This window comes from Poecile atricapillus, chromosome Z (assembly GCF_030490865.1).
Source record: "Poecile atricapillus isolate bPoeAtr1 chromosome Z, bPoeAtr1.hap1, whole genome shotgun sequence".
Taxonomy (NCBI): domain Eukaryota; kingdom Metazoa; phylum Chordata; class Aves; order Passeriformes; family Paridae; genus Poecile; species Poecile atricapillus.
Genome location: NC_081289.1, coordinates 99910883 through 99933227, shown reverse-complemented (window position 1 = coordinate 99933227; position 22345 = coordinate 99910883). Strand labels below are relative to the sequence as shown.

The 22345-nt window shown below is 41.3% G+C and overlaps 1 protein-coding gene across 1 annotated transcript in view; it reads left to right on the top strand.

The window, feature by feature from the left end:
• Window positions 1-6624, top strand: part of TRABD2A (TraB domain containing 2A) — a 77450-nt gene extending 70826 nt beyond the window's left edge. The window contains exons 6-7 of the mRNA XM_058826442.1: window positions 2124-2375; window positions 5864-6624. Of these exons, the coding sequence (XP_058682425.1) occupies window positions 2124-2375; window positions 5864-6044 (433 nt within the window). The 3' untranslated portion in view covers window positions 6045-6624. The remainder of the gene's footprint in view (window positions 1-2123; window positions 2376-5863) is intronic.
• Window positions 6625-22345: the final 15721 nt, after the last annotated feature.

Genomic DNA, 22345 nt, shown 5'->3' with positions numbered 1-22345 from the left:
GACTTCAAAGATCATCTAATCCTAATCCCCCTGCCATGGGCAGGGACACCTCCCACTAGACCAGTTTGCTCAAGGTCTTATGCAAACTGGCTTTGGAAACTGCCAGGGTTGGGGCATCACAACCTCCTTGGGCAACCTGTTCCAGTATTTCACCCCCCCTCACAGTAAAGAATTTCTTCCTGGCCTAAATTCATCCCTTCTTCAGATTGTATCTGTTACTCCTGTCACTACAATTCCTCACAAAGAGTCCCTGTCCAGCTTCTCTGTAGGACCCTTCAGGTAGTGGGAAGTTGCTATGAGTTCTCTACACAGGTTTCTCCAGAATGAACTGACCTAGCTTTCTCAGTCTGTCTTCTGTCTTGATATGGAGGTGGTCCAGTCCTCTTAGCAATGTGGTGGCCTCCTCTGTACTCGCTCCAGCAAGTCCATGCCCTTTTTATGCTGAGGACCCCAGAGCTGGATGCAGGGTTCCAGGTGGGGTCTCACCAGAGCAGAGCAGAGCAGAGCAGAGCAGAGCAGAGCAGAGCAGAGCAGAGCAGAGCAGAGCAGAGCAGCAGAATCCCCTCCCTCCCCTGCTGCCCACGCTGCTTTGGATGCAGCTCAGGATCCCATTGGCTTTCTGGGCTGGGAGGGCACATTTCTGGGTCATGTTGTATTTTTCATCAACCATCACCCCAATTCCCTCCAGCATGCCTTCCCACACTGCTTGGTGTTCATGCCAAACTTGCTGAGAGTGCCTTTGATCCCACTGTCTGTGTCACTGACAGAGATCTTGAGCAGTGATGGTGCTAGTACTGGCCCCTGAGAGAGACCACTCATCACTGGTTTTCATGTGGACAAGGAGCTGCTGGGCACAATTGTTTGCATGCAGTCATCCAGCCAGTTCTTTATCCACCAAGCAATCCATCCATCCATCCAGCCTATGTCTGTCTGTCTTGTTGGGAGACAAGGATGTTGTGTGGGACAAAGTGACAAACACCAGGCAGACAGTGGCAGTTGTTCTGCCACATCCATCAATACTGCAGCCCCATCAGAGAAGATAATCAAATTTAACAGGCATTGGTTGCCCTTGGTAATGCCATGTTGGCCACTACCAATCACCTCTTTGTTTTTCATAGTTTTCAGGAGAATCTGCTCTATGATCTTGCCTGACACAGAGATGGGACTTTTACTTTCTCCTTCTTAAAAATGAGGGTTATATTTCCGTTTTTCCAGGTTTTGGGAAGTTCACTTGAGTGCCACAGATTTTCAAAAATGATTGATAGTGGCTTAGAAACTTATCTGCCAGCTCCCTTAGTACCTACAGATGAATCTCATCAGGCCCCATGCACTTGTGCACATTCAGGCTCCTTTTAGATGGTCTCAAAGCCAATTCTCTCCTACATTGTGCTTAGGATCTTCATATTCGTATTTGCCTTTCCTGACATAGGCAGCTTGGCTGGAACACTTGCCATTTAGCACTGAGATATAGAGGTCATTGAGAACCTCAGCCTTCTCTGGGTCCAGCATCCAACCAGGTAACTGTCAATGGTATTCAAAGGTGGCCTTCAAAGGTGGCAGTTTTCAAGATGTGTTTCTGTAGCCATGACCACAGTCCATGGGCTAGCTTGTTTCTTACCTTCTCTACCAGTGAGAGTTGCTGATCCAGATCTGGCTTCATCAGCTTGTGCGCTTTAGTTGTTTTATTTGACCCTTCCCCTTGTCCCCCAAGTTAGTTTGCTCTGGGCAGGAATGTTGAAAGGAATAATCTGGTCTGTGTTCTGCAGCACATCAAACTAGAGGAGTGTGGTTTGACTCTGTCTTCGAAGTGATTCCATTTTTGTCACTTTCTAGATACACAAGCTTATTACCAAGAGTTACTCCACCCTTATCCAGACTGCATTCTTTGCTCTGATACAGACTGCCTCCTTGCCAATGATTTTTTTTTTTTTTTTTGCTAAACAGCACTATTTTGATCACAAAATCAATATTGGCTTAACGAAGAGGGAGCCAGAATACAAGGCAGAAAAATGAGCATCCAGGGAGAAACAGCTATCTTATATGTATGTGCCTTGATAGTATCTGTTACAGGATTTTGCCTCAAAGCTCTTTTAAATGTTATCTGTGTTCTCTCTTTCCTCCAGCCGAAAATCTCCCAAAACCTTGTTAGCCTTTTCATCATCACACAGTCCCTTTGTCATGTCCCATGAGCTCCCACTGCACCCCCAGAAGGAGGAGGAAGAGGAGGAAGAAGAGTTCCTGCCTCACTTGCTATTCCCTGACAGCATTGATGTACTCATGAAAGTAGACAGGAAGTACAAAAAGAAGAAGAAAAAGCAGCAGAAGAAGAAAGGACTGCGACAATTTAACGACCTCTGGATTCGCATTGAAGAAAGGTAGCTAATGGCTGGGGAGAGGGAAGATGGCTTGTCATGCAAACTGGACTTTAACTTAGATGGTTTAATACCAACCCTCAAACTTCCTCAGCGGTAGGTGCATCCTGTGGACAGGATCTGACCTTCTTCACTGCTGTGATTATTTCTGAAGCACTTGCACAAAGTTTCTTGTGCTTTTAGTGGCAAAAAAATTTGTTTGTTTGTTTGTTTTGGTGTTGTTTTCTTTTCTTTGCATAGTTAGATTTGTGGAAAACTGGGCATAAAACAAGTGGAAGCCTTGTCTAGATCATTCTGTGTTTGGGTTTGAGGGATTGTGAGCATATGGCAGTCCTCTCTTTCATGGAAGGCTGGGTCCAGTGGTAGATGATACAGATCAAAGCCTTGGACTGTTATCCAAAAGCTGCTGCATATGAAGAAACTATCATTCCTGGCATATGTTCTCCTTACGCTTGGGCAATACTCATGCAGGATTTTCAATCTCTGTACTCTTTCAGCCTGAAAAAGCATGGTAGCCTAATGGATGGCAGAGTTTATATAAAACAATTAGTGTGTTGTGGGGCAGAGGTTCATACATATCCCATACTTTTCATCCAAAAAGGCTTACTTACCTACAGCAACCTAAAAAAAATTAATAAAAAAAAACAAAATAAAAAAGGCAAGTTTTCAGCCTGTGGTGAACGTATACCTTAACGTTTCCCTCCTGTCAGATAACACACATGCCCTAATCTGCTTTGTTTTGTATTCTGTGTGTCTGTATCTCTGCCATACTTGGGCTGAAGGCATTAAATTTTTGTGATACCATAAACAACCAGACAGGTTGAAGTGATGGGGATAAGTCTGACAGTTCTTGAAAAGAAGTCTGTACATTATTTGGATTCTTTCCCCTCTAAAGAATGCTTCTTCCTGCTCCTCAAGTTACTGAGTATTGCAGGGTTCTCCTATGCCTTTCCTGTCAGGTCCCTGGATCCTAATTGTACCACTGCTATGAGTGATACATGGCTCAGGCTGGCCACAAGTGACTGCAGAAGCTGTTCTGTTTGAAGCATTCAGCCATTGTCAGATTTTTCAGACCACATTTCCTTCTTTGCTCCTTCCTTCAACCTTAGTATAAGTATTTGGGAGACAAATGCTCATGTAACATGTTTTCTGATACATCTACACACAGTCCAAGATTCACCAATGTACAAATCCTATATGATCACACTTGATTCCATCTCTTAGTGTACCACTTACTTTCTACTAATGTAGTTGATACTAGCTGAAAGTGAATGGATTTTTGGAGTTTCTGTTGATAGTCTTTTTAGTAGAGATGCTAAGGAATGTCTGTCTAATCTCCCACCCTGCCTCCACGGTGCCACGTTCAGTGTTTCATATGCAGTTGCTCCCACAAAGTTTGGGCAGGTCAGTGGGCAGTGACTCTTAGATCCTTGTGCACTTGGAGTATCAAGCCTTCAGAAGAAGGGGGAAGATGGGAAGATGTGCTGCTGTGACCAAATTGAAGGCACATTAGGGCTGCATACTACATTTCAAGTACTGCCAGGCAGTAGCGGTGCAAAAGCAAAGCAAAGGATGGCAGCCTAGGAAACTACTCCATAAATAAGGGAGCAGAAAATGCTGTTCTTCTTTTCTTCTTTTGATGTTTCCTTTCTTCCCCTACTATTTAAATCCTCCTTTGTGCTAGAAACTTACCCCAGCGCCAGGTGACATATGCTCTGTAGGGGTGACTTCGTAGCAGCAGAAAAGAGCTTAAACGTCTGGAGAAGGAGATGTTGCATGGCGGTGCTAGGAGGGACAAACGATGCCTGGAAGATCTCTGTGCCCATAGTGCCGAGGGAAGGCAGCTGTCCCTCAGGCAGGAGCCCCAGCCGTGCGCTGGGCTTCTGTAAAGCCTGGGTTCTCTGCTGGGCCCTGCCACAGCACTCGTGTCGTGCTGACAGCCCCACCTCGCGGCGCATCCCTTCCAGGGAAATCCAGCGCCTCTGGGCTCCAGCTTGCCTGTGCCTGGCATGTCTGCCTTCGCTCTAAACATTCCTCAGGGTGTGTAGGCACAGGTAAAGCTGGGTTTCCTATGAAATGGGCCACTCACAGCTTTCAGGTTTACAGATGGGCTTGATGACCTTAAAGGTCTTTTCCAACCTACATAATTCTATGATTTCTCCTGTGAGCCTGAAAATGTGAAAGGTGCAGCTCAAGTGATTTAATAGTGCTGTAGTGGGCTTGTCAGAATGGCCTTGGTTCGTGCCCCTGTATGCATCAGCTGCTGGCTGTATTTCCTTGATATGCTGCCAGCTGGCTTCTCTCCAGCTATTGTTCAGATTTTCTGGGGAGCCCTTTGGGTAAGGAAGAGTAAAGTGTTTTTTAGAAGGATAGTAAATTGCCTTCAATTTTCCAAAGCATTTTTGCTTAGTGGACTGAAATAAGACAAGAATGGTGCACAGCAGCTGGAGATTGGGTGCAGAAGAAACTGCTTGGTTTTCGTATTTGCCAGGTGGGCTTGCTTTTATTTTTGTCCAGATTTGTTTTCAGGTTCTACAAAGCACCATGTGGTCCTGGAGGGTATGTCAGTTGCACAGCTGTGGTGTCAAGCATTGCTTTCAGTCCATTACCAAAGAGAACAATATCCTGTGTAGTATCTGACCCTTCTGACTCTTGGCCTGCTGTGGTGTATGATCTCCCACAGTTCAGGTCAGTTTGCGTTAGCAGCCTGGAGCACATCAATTTCTCTCCTGCATCATGAGTTGCCATTATGGGAGCTCAACTCATGTGTGCTGTAATTCAGTTCTTGTTCATCACAATGTCAGAGTACTCTCTACCACTGCGAGATGCTCTGGACTGTGGTGATATAGGATGTGTTTCCAGAAGCTATTGTTCCTCTGCTTGAGGTATGTCATGTAAATCTTTGTAATTCCTGACCTGTGGAAGAGATCATACGGTATAGAAACAAAGTGGGTCCACTAAGGTGCATGGAGCATGGCTGAGGAACATACACTCAGAAAACAGATGCCTCACTCCAGCTCAGCAAGTGCCCTTTTAGTGACAGTCCTCTGCAACATCACTTGTTTTGCTCTTACCTATTTTCTGCTTAGCTGACTGGGGCTAGGAGTATGGTCATCTTACCCACTGGACTGGCTGTGTGGGAGCAATGGGCAGGCTGGGTAGACTTGAGACAGGGCAGGTATTTTGGTGCTGTCATCACCCTCCTCTGTCTTTTTGCTGTTCCCTCTCACGTCTACTTCACAGTTTGGCTGGGTAACACCTTGTCCTTGTGGGCTGGTGTGGGAGCTGTCCACATGTGTGAGGGAGGGACAAGACAGCACTCTGCCATTTAGGAGGCACAGACTTTTGGTCAGTGTGTAACTGGTACAAGAAACCATTTGCATGGACCCAGAAAACTGACAGTGGATCACAGAGGCTGACTGCCTCCTGCTCTGTGGCTGTAGGGCAGTTGTGGGCTGAGTCAGGACTGATGCTCTTCTCTTGCCTTGCAGTGCTACTGATCCTCCTCCCCGGATCCGCATCATTAATGGCTACATCACAGTCGAGCCCCAGCCCCGGGGCTATGGACGGTCCAGTCACACTCCTGCGGACACCAGCAGTGCTCAACAGCTTTCCCATTCTCTCTTCCTTCCACTACTGACTTTGACTTTGCATAAGATGATGACACATTGAAACACAGGAGGACCCAAGCTGCAAGACTCTTGCCTTAAAAATAATGAAAAAAAAAGAAACTTATGAAAAAAGAAAGAAATGGAAGACTATGAGTGTGACACCTATTCTTTGGGGTGTTCTTAAACTGCCTCCTTTTCCTGAGTCTGGATCATTAATTCTGTTAACGGGTTTGACCAGCCCAGTACAGGTGAAAATATTTTAATGAGAGTGTTATTTATCCTTCTCTTGCAGAAGAATGATTTCTTGTTATCCCATAATGCTTTGGGGAGATTATAATGCCGCTATAACATAGCTGTTGTTTAGCTGTTTGAGCCCAACTAAAGTGCATATTTTTGCCTTCAGTGCCTTGTAAAAATATTTACACACCACTGACTTATTTATTAGAACAGAATATTTTGGTCATATAAGCATAGCTAGGAAGGAGAGTATTTTATGTCTCTACTGGTAATGCTTGTAATTCTTGCTTTTTAGGGCTCCAGATTACATATAAAGGTTCACAACAACACCTACAACAGAATAAAACAGTGAAGACTTGTGAACAGGATGTTTCTGTTGTTGGTTTGGTGCTATTTAAGATGGGCCCTCCTGAACTTCTAGTGGCCAGGCAAACTAATGTGCAAATTAATGTACATTTAAGAAGAAACCAATTCCATGGGAACTTCACAAATCATAATGTTGGAGTCTTCCAAAATCAGTTCTCAAGAGGTGATTTGCACAGTTAAGACTTAATTCTAGAAAATCCTTTTGAGTTTTCTACTGAGTTCATTGCTCTACTGAGTTCATTAATTCTAGAAAATCCTTTCGAGTTTTCTACTGAGTTCATTGCTCAGACTTTCCAAATTTTTTTTAGGCCTTTGCTGTCTGTGTGAAATAGATGTGTCGTTGACTGTTGAATGTAAAGAAAGTTGGAAGTGGTGATGAATTTTCTGTATTTGTACAGGACATCCTCTTGTGATCACACTTAACTCAATTTGTGAGCAATATTTCACCCCCATCTCTTAGCAGGGTTTCATTGCTTGGGAAGATAATCTTGAATTTCACGCATGGGTGAACTTAGAGCCAATGTGTTGACTAGCGACTTGCAAATATAGTAGTCACCTTCCCCAGTGAGACAACAAATCTTCAGGTTTCCTATCCTGTGCCTTTACACATACTTCACTGCTTTTTCCATTGCCTGTAAAAAGTAGTTCTTTTTCATAGCTTCCCATAGCTCATTAGGGGAGGAACAGAAATGGTTCCAGCTTTCTTAACAGGCTTTTCATCTCTTGATCTCAAATTTCTGTCCACCTTTCAGAAGGGCTGAACCTGAACACAGCCTCCATTTGCTGAGGAAAACAGAGAAAGGAGAGGCTAAGTGTTAGCAGGAGCGTTGTGGGGAAATAAATGTATCTGTTCTAGAGTAAAAGACAGCACAATCTCATTGTATATTCTTACACATAATACTGCAAGACTTTGAGTACCTGAATGCATTCTGGCTTCCTTGGCTTTCACAGGCTGATTATGTTTTCTCCCCTGTCTCTCTCTCTCTGATTGATCTTTCACTGGTCACAGACCTGGGCAGGGCTGGAACTTTTTTCCTTGACCTGAATGTGACCTGAAGGGAGCAGATTCTATCAGGTGTAGGTTACATACAAAAATGCACTGCAGGCCTGACAAACTGGGCAGATAGGATGATAGAATGTTATGGTTTGGTTTGGTTCGGTTCGGTTCGGTTCGGTTCGGTTTGGTTTGGAAGAGACCTTAACAGTTCATCTCATTCCAACCCCATTGCTGTACATTGGGACACCTTCCACTAGAGCAGGTTGCTTAAAGCCCCTCCTTGAACACTTCCAGGGATGGGTCATCTACAGCTTCTCTGAACAGCCTGTTCTGGTGTCTCATCATCCTCACAATCCATATTTGCCTGTTTACCAGCACATCAGCCAACACAAATGTCACACCAGAGTGTGTACTGCATTTGCTAGTCTATGCTAATCTTGGTATTGCTTCTCTTCCCACTGTCCTCTGTCCTGAAGAACTGCATGATGGAAGTGTGGCACAGGTCCAAAGAGCACTGCAAGCACTGGGAGAAAGTGGTTGAAGCAGAATTTTCATTTCTTTTCTCCATTACAAGGCTGCTGTGTGAAATAGTGCCAGGCTGCCTTTTCTCTTTGTTTTCTCCTCCATGGTGGCTCCTGAGCTTCATGTCTGTGGGGGTAACTACGTTGAATGAAACAGCCATCAATGTTTTTCTTAGGTTGGCATGAGGGAAGAGTGGTTATAAAATGCTCTGAAATAGCAGAGACTTGAAGTGGCACTGCGGATAATTCAGTTCTGGTGGTGAAATTCATTTTGTAGCCTGTTTCCAAGTACCTGACTGTCAGAGAAATAGAAATGTACTTAAACTGTGATGGATTGTGTGCCTATAGAGGCTGCATCCTGAGAGTCTTTCTGCAAAGTAATCGAATAAAGATGTTTTTGAGGGTCTCATGAACTTGGGTTGATACCTGTGAACTAAGCTAATGGTTCCAATCCCTCACGTTTCCTTCCAGATCAGTCACTGCTGATTGTCCCCTCTGCTCCCCCCAACCCAGTAGCAGCTGGGTAGTACCAGCAAGAGGTCAGAGGACCAGCTTTCTACACGTGGACACTCAGTGGAGGAACTGCTTCTGGAGTCCCAAGAAAAATGGAGCAGAGCTACTGCCTTTTTTACTCAAAGATAGCTCTGAGATTAAAATGTTGGCTGACGTTTTCAGCTCTCTGCTAGAGGGGGTTTGGAACCATAGCTCCTCCTGGTGGCCTCTTATCCCCCTCTGAAAAGTTGGCTAGGGAGTCATGCTCTCTGTGGAGGTGGCCTTTTTAAAGAAATGGTAGAAATCAGATACTTTGATTATGTTCATATTAGCAGTAGAGTAAAATAAGATGCCCTCTTTTCAAGTTGCATTGCAGTAGATATGCAGCTGTATGCAGTCACACATTATATTATTGTGATTTTCCACCGGGCTTTTTAGGTCATCACAGGAAATGCATTTCGTATGTCTGATTTTAATGTAGTGGAAGAAGTGTAAATGCACTTGGCCCATCCCAGAGCTTGGTAGCAGGCCAGGCTCTTCTCTGATACCTTCCAGTGATGGGTTTGGACCTCAGTTGCATGTGGAAAGCACGAAAATTTTTGTGCTGGAGTTTTGCAGCAAGATTGTTTGCCAATATAGCTTCAAGGATATAAACTCACACCTAAGTAGAAAAGTGGAAAAAGATCATCAAAAGTACTGGAGCAGAAATGCTACAAGCAACAAGAATCTTGAATATCAGTTTCCTGCCCTGGAATGGAAGGCAAAAATGTGTAACACAAGTACAGCAGCCCTCTGTTTTGGGGACTTAATGTTTCCAAGCACTTTGCTGCTGTGCAAATGGCCAAGCCAAGCTGGAGAACTTCATCACTACACAGACATCCCATACCCCCGCTCCTGTGGGATGTGCATGGACACAGCCTGCTTTCCCCACAACATGAGTGCCAGCTTCTTAAATGACAGTGCTGCTTGAGTTTTTTGCAGTGTTAGCTTGCACTGCTACCTATGGAACTAGAATATAGTAATCAAAATACTGCTTGGCGGAGGAACTTATTCTCTAGAAGGTGACTTAGGACCAGTATCACTCTGGTGAAGTTTGTTCTCATTAATAGCAATACAAGAAAATTTGGAGTCTTTGCAGCAGAAATCACCAAACATTGCCTAAGATGCATTTGTGTCTTGCCAAAGGATCATGGACTGGCAGAAGAGCCTCGTCAAGTTTGCTCAAGCTTTTTCAAACTTGATAGCTAAATTATCTGGATGCATGGAAACTTACACACACTAAAAGTACTATACTCAGCAGAATTCACTGCATTGTTTATTTATTTATTGTGGGTACACTTGTCTGTTATCTGCTTGGGAGGTAAAGCTGTAGTGTTGGAGTTGTTTTCCATGGTAAGACTCGAATTTGAGGAAAATCAGTTGTGTTTCAGAATTCTGAAAACACCTCTTTTTTTTTTTTTTTTTTTTTTTTTTTTTAGCCCGAGAACTGAATAGCTATAAAGGAAATTAGGCAAGTAGAACAGTTTGCAGAAGAGCTGGCAAACACTGTCTCAACAGTTCATCACCTACTCAACAGGAATGGAAACTGATAATCCATGAAGTGTTTAGGTGTACCACTGTGAATGAATACACCATAAATTGCACAGGAATTATGATGTAAATGTTGAAGTACAGTACAGAGATTGGTTTACAGACTGATAACTGACAAAAAATTCCAAATTTTTTTCCAAAATTTCAGTAGCAGCTGCTAAAAAGAAGCTGAATATTCCTCAAATACCCAGAGCTTTATTCTAAACAGAATTTATCCGTTTAGTCTAGTCTGTTTTCTCTAGTAATGTGTTCAAGCTTTACATGGAGTTTCTTGCACCTGAATTTCATTTAAAATCAAATTTGTTTTAAAAGTTCTTCATGTCTGCAGTTTGGCAACTGCATTTCTCAGTGCATCGGTTCTGATTTTTTGTTTGTTTGCTTGTTTTTGGTTTTTTGTTTGTTTTGTTTTTGTTTTAATGCAGAGTAAATGTGCTGTACAACTGGAGGTGTTTATGTCTGTTCTCTATGTGGAAAAACCTAATGCATTAGAGGTCTCTGTAGCCTTGCTGCATACAATCAGCTTTTACTGGCATGACCCACCCCTCTGTCTATCCACTACTGCCACCTGGAACCTGAATCCTTTTGAATGTGTCACAAGTCTCCTACTCAAAGTTTCCTACAGTCAGCAGATCCAGAACTCACATGGTGATCTCACAGGTGCCATACAATCACAGGTCCCCTCAGTTACCAGCACTGCTCCTCTGCCTCCTTGGTCCCTCTGCTCAGACCCAGCACCTTCTACTTGCTGACAGGTACAACTTGAGGTTTGCCAGTGAAGTACACCCCCCAGCTGCACACAAGTGGTTGGCAGAACATACAGACCCTCTTCTGCCCCACGGCAAATGGTGCCAAGCAGATGTGCCTGAGACTTGAGGTCTCACTCCAACAATCTGAAGCTGAGCCCCTCACCTGCTTTGTTCTCCCTCACAGTTACTGTTTTTCAGGATGGCCACTGTTAGTGTCATGGTGGCTGGTGGCAAAGACCACTACCCACTATATGAAGGAAGGATTTAATAAAGAGGATAGGAGAAACTTCAATGATCAGGCTCAAGGTGTGTTCAGACAAGTGTACTGACCAGCAAACCAATCCCTTTTATACCACTTCCTGTCTTCTCCCTTTCCTTGCTTCTCCCCAGTCCCCTTTCACTAAAAGTTCTTGTGTAAATTTTTCTTACTCACTACACCTCTCCCCTTGAACATTTCAAATCCTCACAATCCTCTTATTTTTCTCCTTTCTTATCAGTTATGAAGGTGGCCATCTCCAAAGCTGGTCCTGGGAGTTTCTTGCAATCATCCATCAGTTAATAACTAAAAGCTTTTAATCCTTCATCATCTCTCTTATCTGTTGTCCATCAGGTTTGTCTTTATATGTTCTTGATTAACACTTCCCCTTTAGTTTATTTTCCCCTTTGCACTGAATAAGTCCTTGACTGAGATTAATTGGACAGATGCTCTTACCTTCACATACCTACAGCACAAGACATTTTCCCAGTAGAATGACAAAAAGACAAGTGATTTTTATTGTTAGCAACTTGGATTTGAGTCATAGGGAGAGTAAAGGTAAGGGCAAAAAGAGTATCAAACTCTCCTTAAAGCTTCCTTTGCTGAAACCAGCTCTATGTTGCTAACCCAAGAAACCTAACTGTATTTCTGTCTTTGAAAGTCCAGCATGGAAGGAAAAACTGCAGGTGATGCAGTTAAGAGGCCTAGCATGACACCTGGATCTAATTGCTTGTCTGACCTCATGATGCAGCAGTAGCCCCCAGCACCTTGCACTGAGCCCAGTGGAAGCAAATGTCAGCATCTTTTTCTAGCTTACTCGTAGGTTATAGTATGATCTATAGCTTGCTGGAAGCATGGCTGCTGGATGCTCCCAGAGCAGATACAGGGATACCCATGTGGATTAGAAACTTGTTAGTCTAAAACACATCACTTCTGAATTGATAGTGTACCTTTAACCTGCTTTCTCAAGGTTCCAAACTGTTTGTTAGTAAGTTTAAAATGGACACCAACAGAATTGACCGCTTACAGCTGTCAGGCATTGAGAAAACAGAAGCAAATACATGATGTATGTCTTTTGTGGTAATGCCTCTCTGATCTCTGGGATGCATCCTCTTGACCTGACCAAGAGTTCTCAAGGAAACTCATGCAGTCATTGATTGTCTGTAATCCGGATGTTCAACCGTTCACGGAGATGCCAGAATATGCAGTATGCCTCAGCTAACACTAGATGTTGCCCGTGTACTTCAGAAGCCGATACTCTTCATGTAAAAGGAAGCAGGCTTAAGGCTTTAGAAAAACTACCCTAGGTACATAGCTATGGGCTTCCTATTTCAGAATTATTTCAGCAGTATAAATATATTTCTGCCCCACTCTAAGTGGTGGTAATGTCTTCTTATTCTTCTCACTATTGTTCATATCTGGCTAGTCCTGTCTGAATGGTGATCTGAAAGGAAACTCTTACCTGCCTTCTTAAAATTTCCTTCTTTTTTTTTTTTTTTTTTTTTTTTTTTGTTACCTCTGTATGAAGCAGTGCTACCCCAGGATGGAAACTGTAAGTGGATGTGGCAAAGTTGTTACTAAGCCTCCAGTACATCCTCACAGTTTTCTATCTTTGTGCTCTGAGTCTTGTTCTGTTTTTTCTCTCTTGAACAAAAGAACATATGTGGTTAAAACACTGAAGTGAAAGATTGGAGTACTCTGTTCAGATCCCTGCTCATCCAGGCATCATTTTGTCGAGATGGAGAATGAGGGATGGGACCACCTTGCCTTGAGATGATTTATTGCTCAAGTAGCCAGATAAGATATCAGTCTCAAGGTGTGAGATTTAGAGGAGCAACAAGTCAGCCATAGCTCAAGGAAGACAAGAGTTTCTTCTTTGCACAGTAATATATGACATTTCAGCCCAATAGGCAGTTGACACAAAGCTTGTTTTCATTTATTAACCTATCACCTTTGCTTAATTTTGCTGCACTCTGTCTCTTAGCCAATAAGCTGTCATGTACTCATATACACCTCTATTGTAGTTTCTAGATCTCTAACCTACTCTGTAAGTCACACTATTACAGCTTAAACCTCAAACTATTTTACCTAATATAATTTCTTACCTACTCTAGGCATATTCTTACTCATAACTATAGAGATATGAGTTTATAATTTCCCTCCCCAATGTCTGTGTATCTTCATCACTACATCAATCTGAGCTCTTTCTAAGGCTGCAGACTGAACGTTTCAGTATCTGCAGAAGTTTCTATCGTTTGGTTTCCAACATCATTTATCTGTTTGAGATTAGTAGTTTTGCTCTGTTTGGGCCTTGCTGTCTCTTTTCTTAAGAACGGGCCTCGAGGTGCTTCCTCTTCACATAGGGTGTTACATTCTTAAATATGTGCTTGAATGGGACTGATAAAATTATGTGGGGTAGAGTACACTTAGAGATAAAACCTTTAGAGTCATTACCTGTGTTGAAGATGAGAAGCCTATCCCAAAATATTCAGCTCCCTAGGTGTATTTGGAGGAATTAATGGCCAGTGTACATACAGTCCTGGTAGCCAATTCCTCTGAATTCCTCTGAACTCCAGCCAGACCACTATTCTTGTTCTTTTGAGGCATACCTTGAAGTCTTAGCCATGTGCAAATCCTTCAAAGTGCTTTAATCATGACTCTTCCACAGAAAGTAAAACCACAGGAGCCCTGAATTCCATCCAGTGACCATAGGTAAACATCAGGCTGGTTGTGTACCTATCACCTTGCTGTAGGAGACCCTGTGCTATTTCTGCCTCTTTACCTGTGAGAGAAAGACACTTCCAGTCCTACTGCCTTTCCTGAAGAAAATCTCTTCCTTTCTGGTGTGCTAACAAAAAGTACCATCTGTGTTTCTTTGGTTTTACTGCTGTTCTTCTTGGGATTTATATCACTCTTGGTTTTTATATCAGTTATTCTCCCAGTGGAATCAAGCTGCTGCATCTTGGTTCTTAATGTTACACAGCATTTCAGACACAGACTGTCTGGGTGATAAAGCCATGTGCTCCGTCAGACATGCTCAAGGCCTGAATGTCTGGCAATTAGCAAGCAAAAGATATCTACCTAGTGCATGTGCTCCTTACTATTTTGATTCATCTTGCCCACAGAAAGAGGTCCTTAGCAAGATAAACTCAGTGACCCATTTGTCAAGGATCTGCAACCTTATAGAGAAATCTCACTTTGTCATTTTCTTTCTCTAGACTGGTCTGTGGGCGGCTTCTCTGTAGTTAGACTGATTTAGAAAAATCTACAGCACAGACTTCATCTGTTTGAAGAGAGAAAATAGAAGATTTGACATTTAATTGCCTCAAAATTGGACAGCAAGAGTGTTTGAACTGTTGTTGTGGGTTTGTCCTGGCAGGCAGCTGAGCCAGGCAGCCACTTGCTCAGTCCCCCGCAGTGGTGTGGAGAGAGAGTTGGAAGGGTAAAACTGACAAAAATTGTGGGTTGAGACAAAGACAGTTTGGTAGGTAAAGCAAAAACTGTGTGTGCAAACAAATCTTCAGCAGGCAGATGTTCAAACTCCAAATGATCAGACTCCAAATGCCCATACCCCTTCTCCTTTTCTTTACCTCAGCTATATATACTGAGCATGATGCAATCCAATATGGAATATTGTTTTGGTCAGCTGGGGTCAGCTGTCCAGCTGTGTCCCCTCCCAGCCTTTTGTGCACTCCACCCCCCACACACACTGGCCAAGCACCAAGTTGTTCAAACACTGTTCAGAAGTATCTAAAACACATGATGTCATCAACTCCATTTTCAGCACCAATCCAAAACATACAAGCTACTATGTAGAAAATTAACATTATTGAGAAAAACCCAGTACAACTCTGGAGGAAGATATTATACATGCATTTAAAAATTTTATATTTGAAGTTGCCAAAGTTTTGTTCTTTAACAGATAGTATATATTTCATTTGTAAGTAATGATGTCTAAGAAGCTCTCTGACATCTTTCTTCTAGAGCGAACAGGACATTTGACAGATATTCAAATGAGAGGCTATTTAGTGATGTCAGCAATAGCAGCAGTCCAGGAGAAAGTCTGGGTTGTGTATTTCCCAAACACACAAACCCAAGTGCCTTGAGATTTGTGCATAACACAGAACTACAAGACAGAGAAAAGGAGGGACAGCAAGTTGTAAATGTGGAACCCTTGAATTTTGAGAGATTTAATAATGCTTCAAAGATCTGCAGTTGAATCTGCTTCATTTGTAAACTTAAAAATTTAGGGCAACTGTCTGAATGGTTTGTTTGAAACTGTGATAGTGACTCACTTGAGGAATATTTTCTGTCATGGTCTGAGTGAGTATGATGTGGTGCCACCTACTGGGAACTTTTCTGTACTTGCTAGGTTAGATTAAGAGGCTGGAACGTCTCTCCAATGAGGAAAGGCTGAGAGAGCTGGGCTTGTTCAGACTCGAGAAGAAATTACTGAGGGGGAACCTCACCAATGTCTGTAAGTGTCTCAAGGGAGGGTGTTAGGACATGGATGAGACCATCTTCTCTGTGGTGTCCAGCAACAGGACAAGAAACAACGGGAGGAAACTGATGCACAGGAAGTTCCACCTGAATTGAGGAAGAACTTGGTTACTACCCAGGTGACTGTGCATGGAACAGGTGACCCAGAGAAGGTGCAGAGTCTTCCTCATTTCAGATAATCAAGAACCACCCATCTGCAATCCTTTGCCAAGTGCTCTGGTATGACTGTGCCTGGGTGCATTGGTTTGTGCTGCTGTGTACTGGAAAACTGAATAAAGGGCTTGTATCTGTTTCCCATCTTCCATTGCTTTGAATTGTATCATAGAACTCTGTGCAATATTCCATAATTAAGCATAAAATGGAGGCATCCAAGTATACTTTTGGATATACTGTACCTGTTGTTGGAAATACACTATAGTTGTTTCTAAAAGTTTCTTTCTCTTTCTGATGTCTGTAACTAATACAAGATAAGCAGGCTGTGTGCCAGTTTATCTAAATTTCTTTGCTCAGACACATCTCTGCTCAACATCAAGTACACAAGAGATTATTGAATCCAAATTGGAAAAGACAAATATATTTTAGGTAATTATTTTCCTAATTACTTATTTGAATATCAGCATTTTGTAATACTTTCTGCTGCAGGTTTTGATATCCTAGAGTTAGTTCCACTGGAAAGCCACCAAGGTACTCAGGAGGTTGTAGCACCTGACATATTAACAAAGGCTGAGAGAACAGGGTTTGTTGATTTGCCTAGAGAAGGCTCTAAGGATATAAACTTGTTTGGGTTTGGGTTTTTTTTTGCTTTGTCCTTTTTTTTTTTTGTTTCCCATGAGGCAAGAAAATATTGGAATAGTTAACTCACAGAGATTTTTAAATTTTCACCCTTGGACATATGCAACACTCTACTGGACAAGAAGAGACAAGTGCTCTGCTGGAAAAGAGACTTGATTTGATTAGTCCTGCTTTGAGCAGGAGGCTGATATACAAGATACTGGAGATTTCTTTTGGCCAAATATATTTTATGATTCTAATGATATATTAAGGAATACAGTGACTTTGCTTTTAACAAATGTGATTCTTAAAGTTTCACAGCTGAGCACAAAACTGAGGTGTCTCATAGTTCCATTTTTTAACCTTGTAGCTTTTTATACGACAAAGTTTTAAAAATCATTGCCATTATCTTTTCTAATGTGATGTTCAATCACACCCATATAATCTGGCATTAAAATTTATTTTAGATTGTATTTGTAGTCTATTACCACTCAGGCAACTTACTAGCATTGATAGAAAGAGAACCTATCCACATTTAATTCACATCTAGGCTTAGCCCTGTTCAACTGAACAACACCAGGCTCTTCTGCTGAGCTGTAAACTGGCTTTTATAATCAATATTTTTGTCTGCATGCAACACAACCATCCTTTTCCTCACAAAGTAAATTCTCTCCATAATCCAAACAGCAAATACCTACCCATAAAAACATGTTGGTATAAAATAAAGAAAAAATCACGTTTTGAGGAACCCGAAGAACACATCTAAAAAGAAATGGCAGCGTACACCAACTACCTTTATGGAACTAATAAAAAATATTCATTGAGGAGCTTCTCAAAATGTGGCAATTCCTCTTACCCCATGTAATTTTTCTGTCTTGTCAACCCTAATGGCAAAATACTAAATTGTAGCAGTGAAGAAGTGCTGCATATTTATTTTAATGTTTTTTTGTTTTCCTTTAAAAATTTAACCACTTTGGACTTTCCTGAATGTTAAATGTCTTTTTGAAGCGTGATTTGTCATTGGTAGATCATAGAAGACAGTTAAAATTTCTGGGATCGTAAAATGTCTTGCCTTGATTTACTTAGACCTTAAATTAGACGATATAACAAATATTGAGGAAATTGGGTCATCTTGAGACTATCTATGATTTAGAGTGATGGTTAAAAATTACTTACCTGATTTAAGTACTTAGCTACTCTTTGAAATTTTATATGAAATGCCATGAAAACAATTTTTTTTTTTCTTTCCTATCTGTCCTTAATTTACCCTTTCTTCATTTTTCATCCTGTTTTCATGCCTAGGGGGTTTTGTGGGGTGGGGTTTTTTGGTGTTGTTTACTTATTTATTTATTTTTTCCCAGTTGGTTGGTGGGGGCTTTTTGTTTGGTTGGTTTTTGTTATGTTGTTGGAGGTTGTTTGTTTGTTTGTTTGAGGCTTTTTGGGAAGGGGAGTTCAGGTGGGGGTGGGGGGATTAGTTTGGTTGGTTTTTTACTGACCCAACAGGCTTTTCTCATAAACTTCATAGCATAAGGATGTGAATAAAACTATTAGCTCTAAGTCTGCAGCATGAATTGATCTGTAGGATGGTGTTCCTTTGGTGTAACTCTATATCCTATTGCAAAGTGAAAACTTCGGAGGTTCCACAAAATTAAACAATGAAACAACAGTGAAGCTTGTGTTCCTTGTTTCCAGTGAACAGTTTTGAGACAAAAAAATCGATAATTTGCCAGTTAAAGAGAAGTGGGTGAGTGGAAATCTCATGAGGGCTTCCTAAGACCAAATATAGGGAGCTGCATGGGTGTCTGGGCATCAGCACAGGCTGGGGCTGAGCAGATGGAGAGCAGCCCTGCTGAGAAGGACTTGAGGGTGCTGGCAGATAAGAAGCTGGACATGACCCAGCCATGGGCACTCCCAGCCCAGAGAGCCAAACGTGTCCTGGGCTGCATCCAAAGCAGCGTGGGCAGCAGGGGAGGGAGGGGATTCTGCCCCTCTGCTCTGCTCTGGTGAAGCATGGAGCATCTCACTGTGAGGAAAGGCTAAGGAAGTTGGGATTGTTCAGCTTGGAGAAGAGAATGCATCAAGTTGATCCAGTTGCAGCATCCAGATCCCTCTGGCTGGCATCCTGTCCTCCAGGAGTGTCAACCGCATCACTCAGCTTGGTACCATTGCAAATTAATTGAGGGTGCACTCAACCCCTACATCTGTGTCACCACTGAAGATATTAGGTAGCACTGGTCCCAGTATGGACCCCTGAGGGACACCACTTATTAATGATGTTCATCAAAACTCTAAGCCATTAACCAGCTACCCTCTGGATGCAATTGTCCAACCAATTTCTCAGTCCTCTCATCAAATCCATCCCTCTGCTCTTTAGAGAGAGGAATGTTTTGGGGACTGTGTCAAAGGCTTTGCAGATGTTCAGATAAATGACATCTACAACCCACTTTGTCCACTGGTGGGGTCACTCCATCATAAGGGGTCACTCTAGGTTGATCAGGAAGGACATGCCTTTGGAGAAGCCATGCTGGCTGTCACAAATCACATCCTAGTCCTCCATGTGCCTTTAAATTTAGCAGGAAAATTAATTTTCAGCACATATTATGAAATGACTGCAAATGACTGTATTAATATGACAGTGTTTTGTCCAGCTGTGGTCTCAGACTGTCAAAAAGCAAGTTTCCCCTTGTGAATGCCTGAACTACATATAACACTATAATCACTGTAGTTCATGACATTTAAGAGGGCCTGCTAAAAATTCTGAAAATGAAGTGATAAGTGGAAGTTTGATCTGTTTGTCACAGAAGTAGCTAATCTGTTTTTTCAGCAGAGGAAGTTGCTAATGCCTTGGTGTTGTTAATAGTAATGTGTTTATAGCAGCAATGGCAAGGATTTGACAGTGCAACTTCTCCAGCAGCAATGTTGTCTGAAAATGTCCCAGCTTCCTGTCAACTCTTATTTATTATTATAAGTCATACTACTGTGGCTGATATACAAGTCAACACTGTTCTAACACATATGCCATTTCTTCCTTGTTTGTGGAGCTGCACAATAAGCTCATTCAACCCTTTCTAACAAAAGCAGTAACAAAACATTAATATATACTCTTTTTTTTAAAAGTCTGATTTCAAAGGCACAGTTTACATCTTAATTGTAATGGCTAAAATTAGTTTATTCCCCCTACAGTGAGATTTCTTGGATAGACAAGTGAAGTCCCATGGTAGTTCAGGAGTTAGCAGATATACATGTAAGATACCAATAACAGGGAGCAGTAATTACTCTCTCTGCCTCTTTGCAGGTCCCAGGGGAGAGTAAATTACATGCAACATTTTGATCATTCAGCTCCAAGGGAACAAAGGGGAAAGGAATCTGTCATTGACACCATTTGTTTTACATTAAACTCCAGCCCTGAACAATTTTCTTTTAAACAATGAATTTCAGAAAAAACAGTTATGCTGAAAAGGAATTTAAGGAATTAAAACAAATTTAAGCTTGATCATTTTCATTAAAAAGATCAGATCATTTAACTATATGTAATTAGAAGTTTCAGGAACACCTTTCATAAACATGTTTCTATCATCTCTGATAAGCAAGGGTTTTATTGTGTTTTGTTTGACTTCTGTAAGTGGAAATGTAGGACTTTTTAAGAATTTCTTTCTACCTAGTCCCAGATGATATCTCATTGTAGAGGTAGTCAGTTAGGAAGAATTAATTTGGCATGCAAGTAAGCAAGGATATATATGTATGAGGTAAGAGGTAACAATAACTGAAATATTCCAGCTGCAATGTGAGAGTGATTTGACAGAAAATGAGGCATGAAAAACAATTTAATTCTAATTAGAATAAGTTTATTGCCTATTGTGGCCTATATTGAAAGACATGGGCGTGGAACTTCTAATGAGCCGAAAAGCTAAACTGAAAATTGAGATAAGGGTGTAAGCACACTGGAAAAATCAAGTATGGATTTTAAGAATGAGGTTTTGGTACATAAAAATAAATATATTCGAAAGTGTGTTGCTATATTTCTAATTTTAAGAATATGAACTAGTAGACTTCAGGATGTTTTGGAACTATGCTACTTATATATACTTTATATAGTTTTTCCACAGTTTTATTTTCTTCAGATAATTTACACCTGGTTTGGAACAGAAAAAACTGATAGGTTGCATGAAGATCTGGCTGACATGGCAACAAACAAATTGTGCTAGTTCTAACACTGAAGATAATCTGTGATAACCTAAAGAACTGAGGGAGGCAGTTGTAATTTACTGGAAATGTCTCCCTTACTGAGTGCTGGGACCAGGAGCTCAAGCAGCTGTACAGACCGACATGGGATGCCTTGGATTGCAGTCTAACCTGCCTAGTTTTGTTTCCGTGGTTTGGATATACAATGCAGAGCACACATCCTTCTCAGGAGCTCTGCTTTGTCCAAAACAAAAATCAGCTTAGGATTTTTAGGATAGGAGGCTACCTATCCATATTACTATTTTTATGAGAAGTGGTTATCTGTGGTGATTACTTGTATAAAAATCAGTAGTTTTTTTCAGCTTCTAAAATCTTTTGTACAATCAGAAGGGTTTTAGTAACCATCCTTCTGTTCAAGTATGTCAGATCTCTTTTCATTTGCAGTGTAAATTCCTTTTTATGGACATTTGAAAGCTCTCATGTCTTTGTGTCTTTGACTTCTATGAGGACCTTTCCATGCTGAAGGTGATCCATGAACCATACCCACGTATATATGAAAGATGTTATGGCTTTCTGACTCCATGACTTACAGACATACAATGGAAACTCTGAAGAATGTGTTTGGGATTTTTGTGGATTTGAAGGAGTGGTAAGGGATTTTTTGGTCCTTTTTAATAGTTTGCAACGCTTTTCAATATATTTTTTTTTTAATCTGTCTTCCATTGTTTTTATAATGTGAGTATTTATGCCATTAATACCAATTTTTGTGGCCCCTTTGTCAGTTTCCATTGTTGAAAGTGGTTAATCGAATGTATGTACAATGTATGTACAATCTTACCTGTAGATTGTAATGCAGATGTTCTTGAAAGATATAAGTATTCTTTATTCTGTAGAATCCTGTAATATATTTGAAAAGGAGGGATTAGGTAGGCAACTATCAGACCTAAAGTAAGAGAAGTAAAAATGCCAGACTGGATTATAGCAGATAGAATTTTGCATGGAAATCAAGATACTTATTTTGAAAGAAAGACAAGCAGAATTTTAGTAAGTGTCTTTTATCAATCTTTTATTTATCTCATGTGAAAAGAGAAGGATATTACATTTGCTCTATAACTGAAAAGACTGCTGCATAGGATTTTTGATGAATACAGTGATATGTCAGGTCTGGACAGAATATTGGTATCCTGCTTTTAGTGAGAGCTCAGTAGGTAAATAAGTATTTCAGAAAGGTGACTTAGGTTCACAGTCAAAACTGAATTATTTTCTGGCATCATCAGAGGAATGATTACTAATCAGTTGGAATGGCTGAAGCTTAATCCTGCAGCCAATTTAACTTGCTTTACCTTGTAAGAAATAGTGTTATCAGTTGAAGGAGAAGAAGGAACAGGAAGGTCCAAATATGCATCTTTTCACTTGGCAATACAAAAAATTAAAGAGGGGAAAAAAAGCCAAAAAGCCAAAAGAGTGTCCTTAAAATCAGATACATTTTTATATATCTCTGAGGGCATATGCATATAAATGTAGGCAAACAATTTTTAAGAAGGTGCAGGCAAAACACTTAAAGCTACCCTTTGTCCTTTATGTTGTACTATATTCTCTGTTTAAATTTTCTAATGATTCTCCTCCTGAGCCAAATCTTTCAAGCATACCATGCAGGCCTTGTACCTAAAACAGTCCAAATTCTTTAAAAATATTGGCTACTGT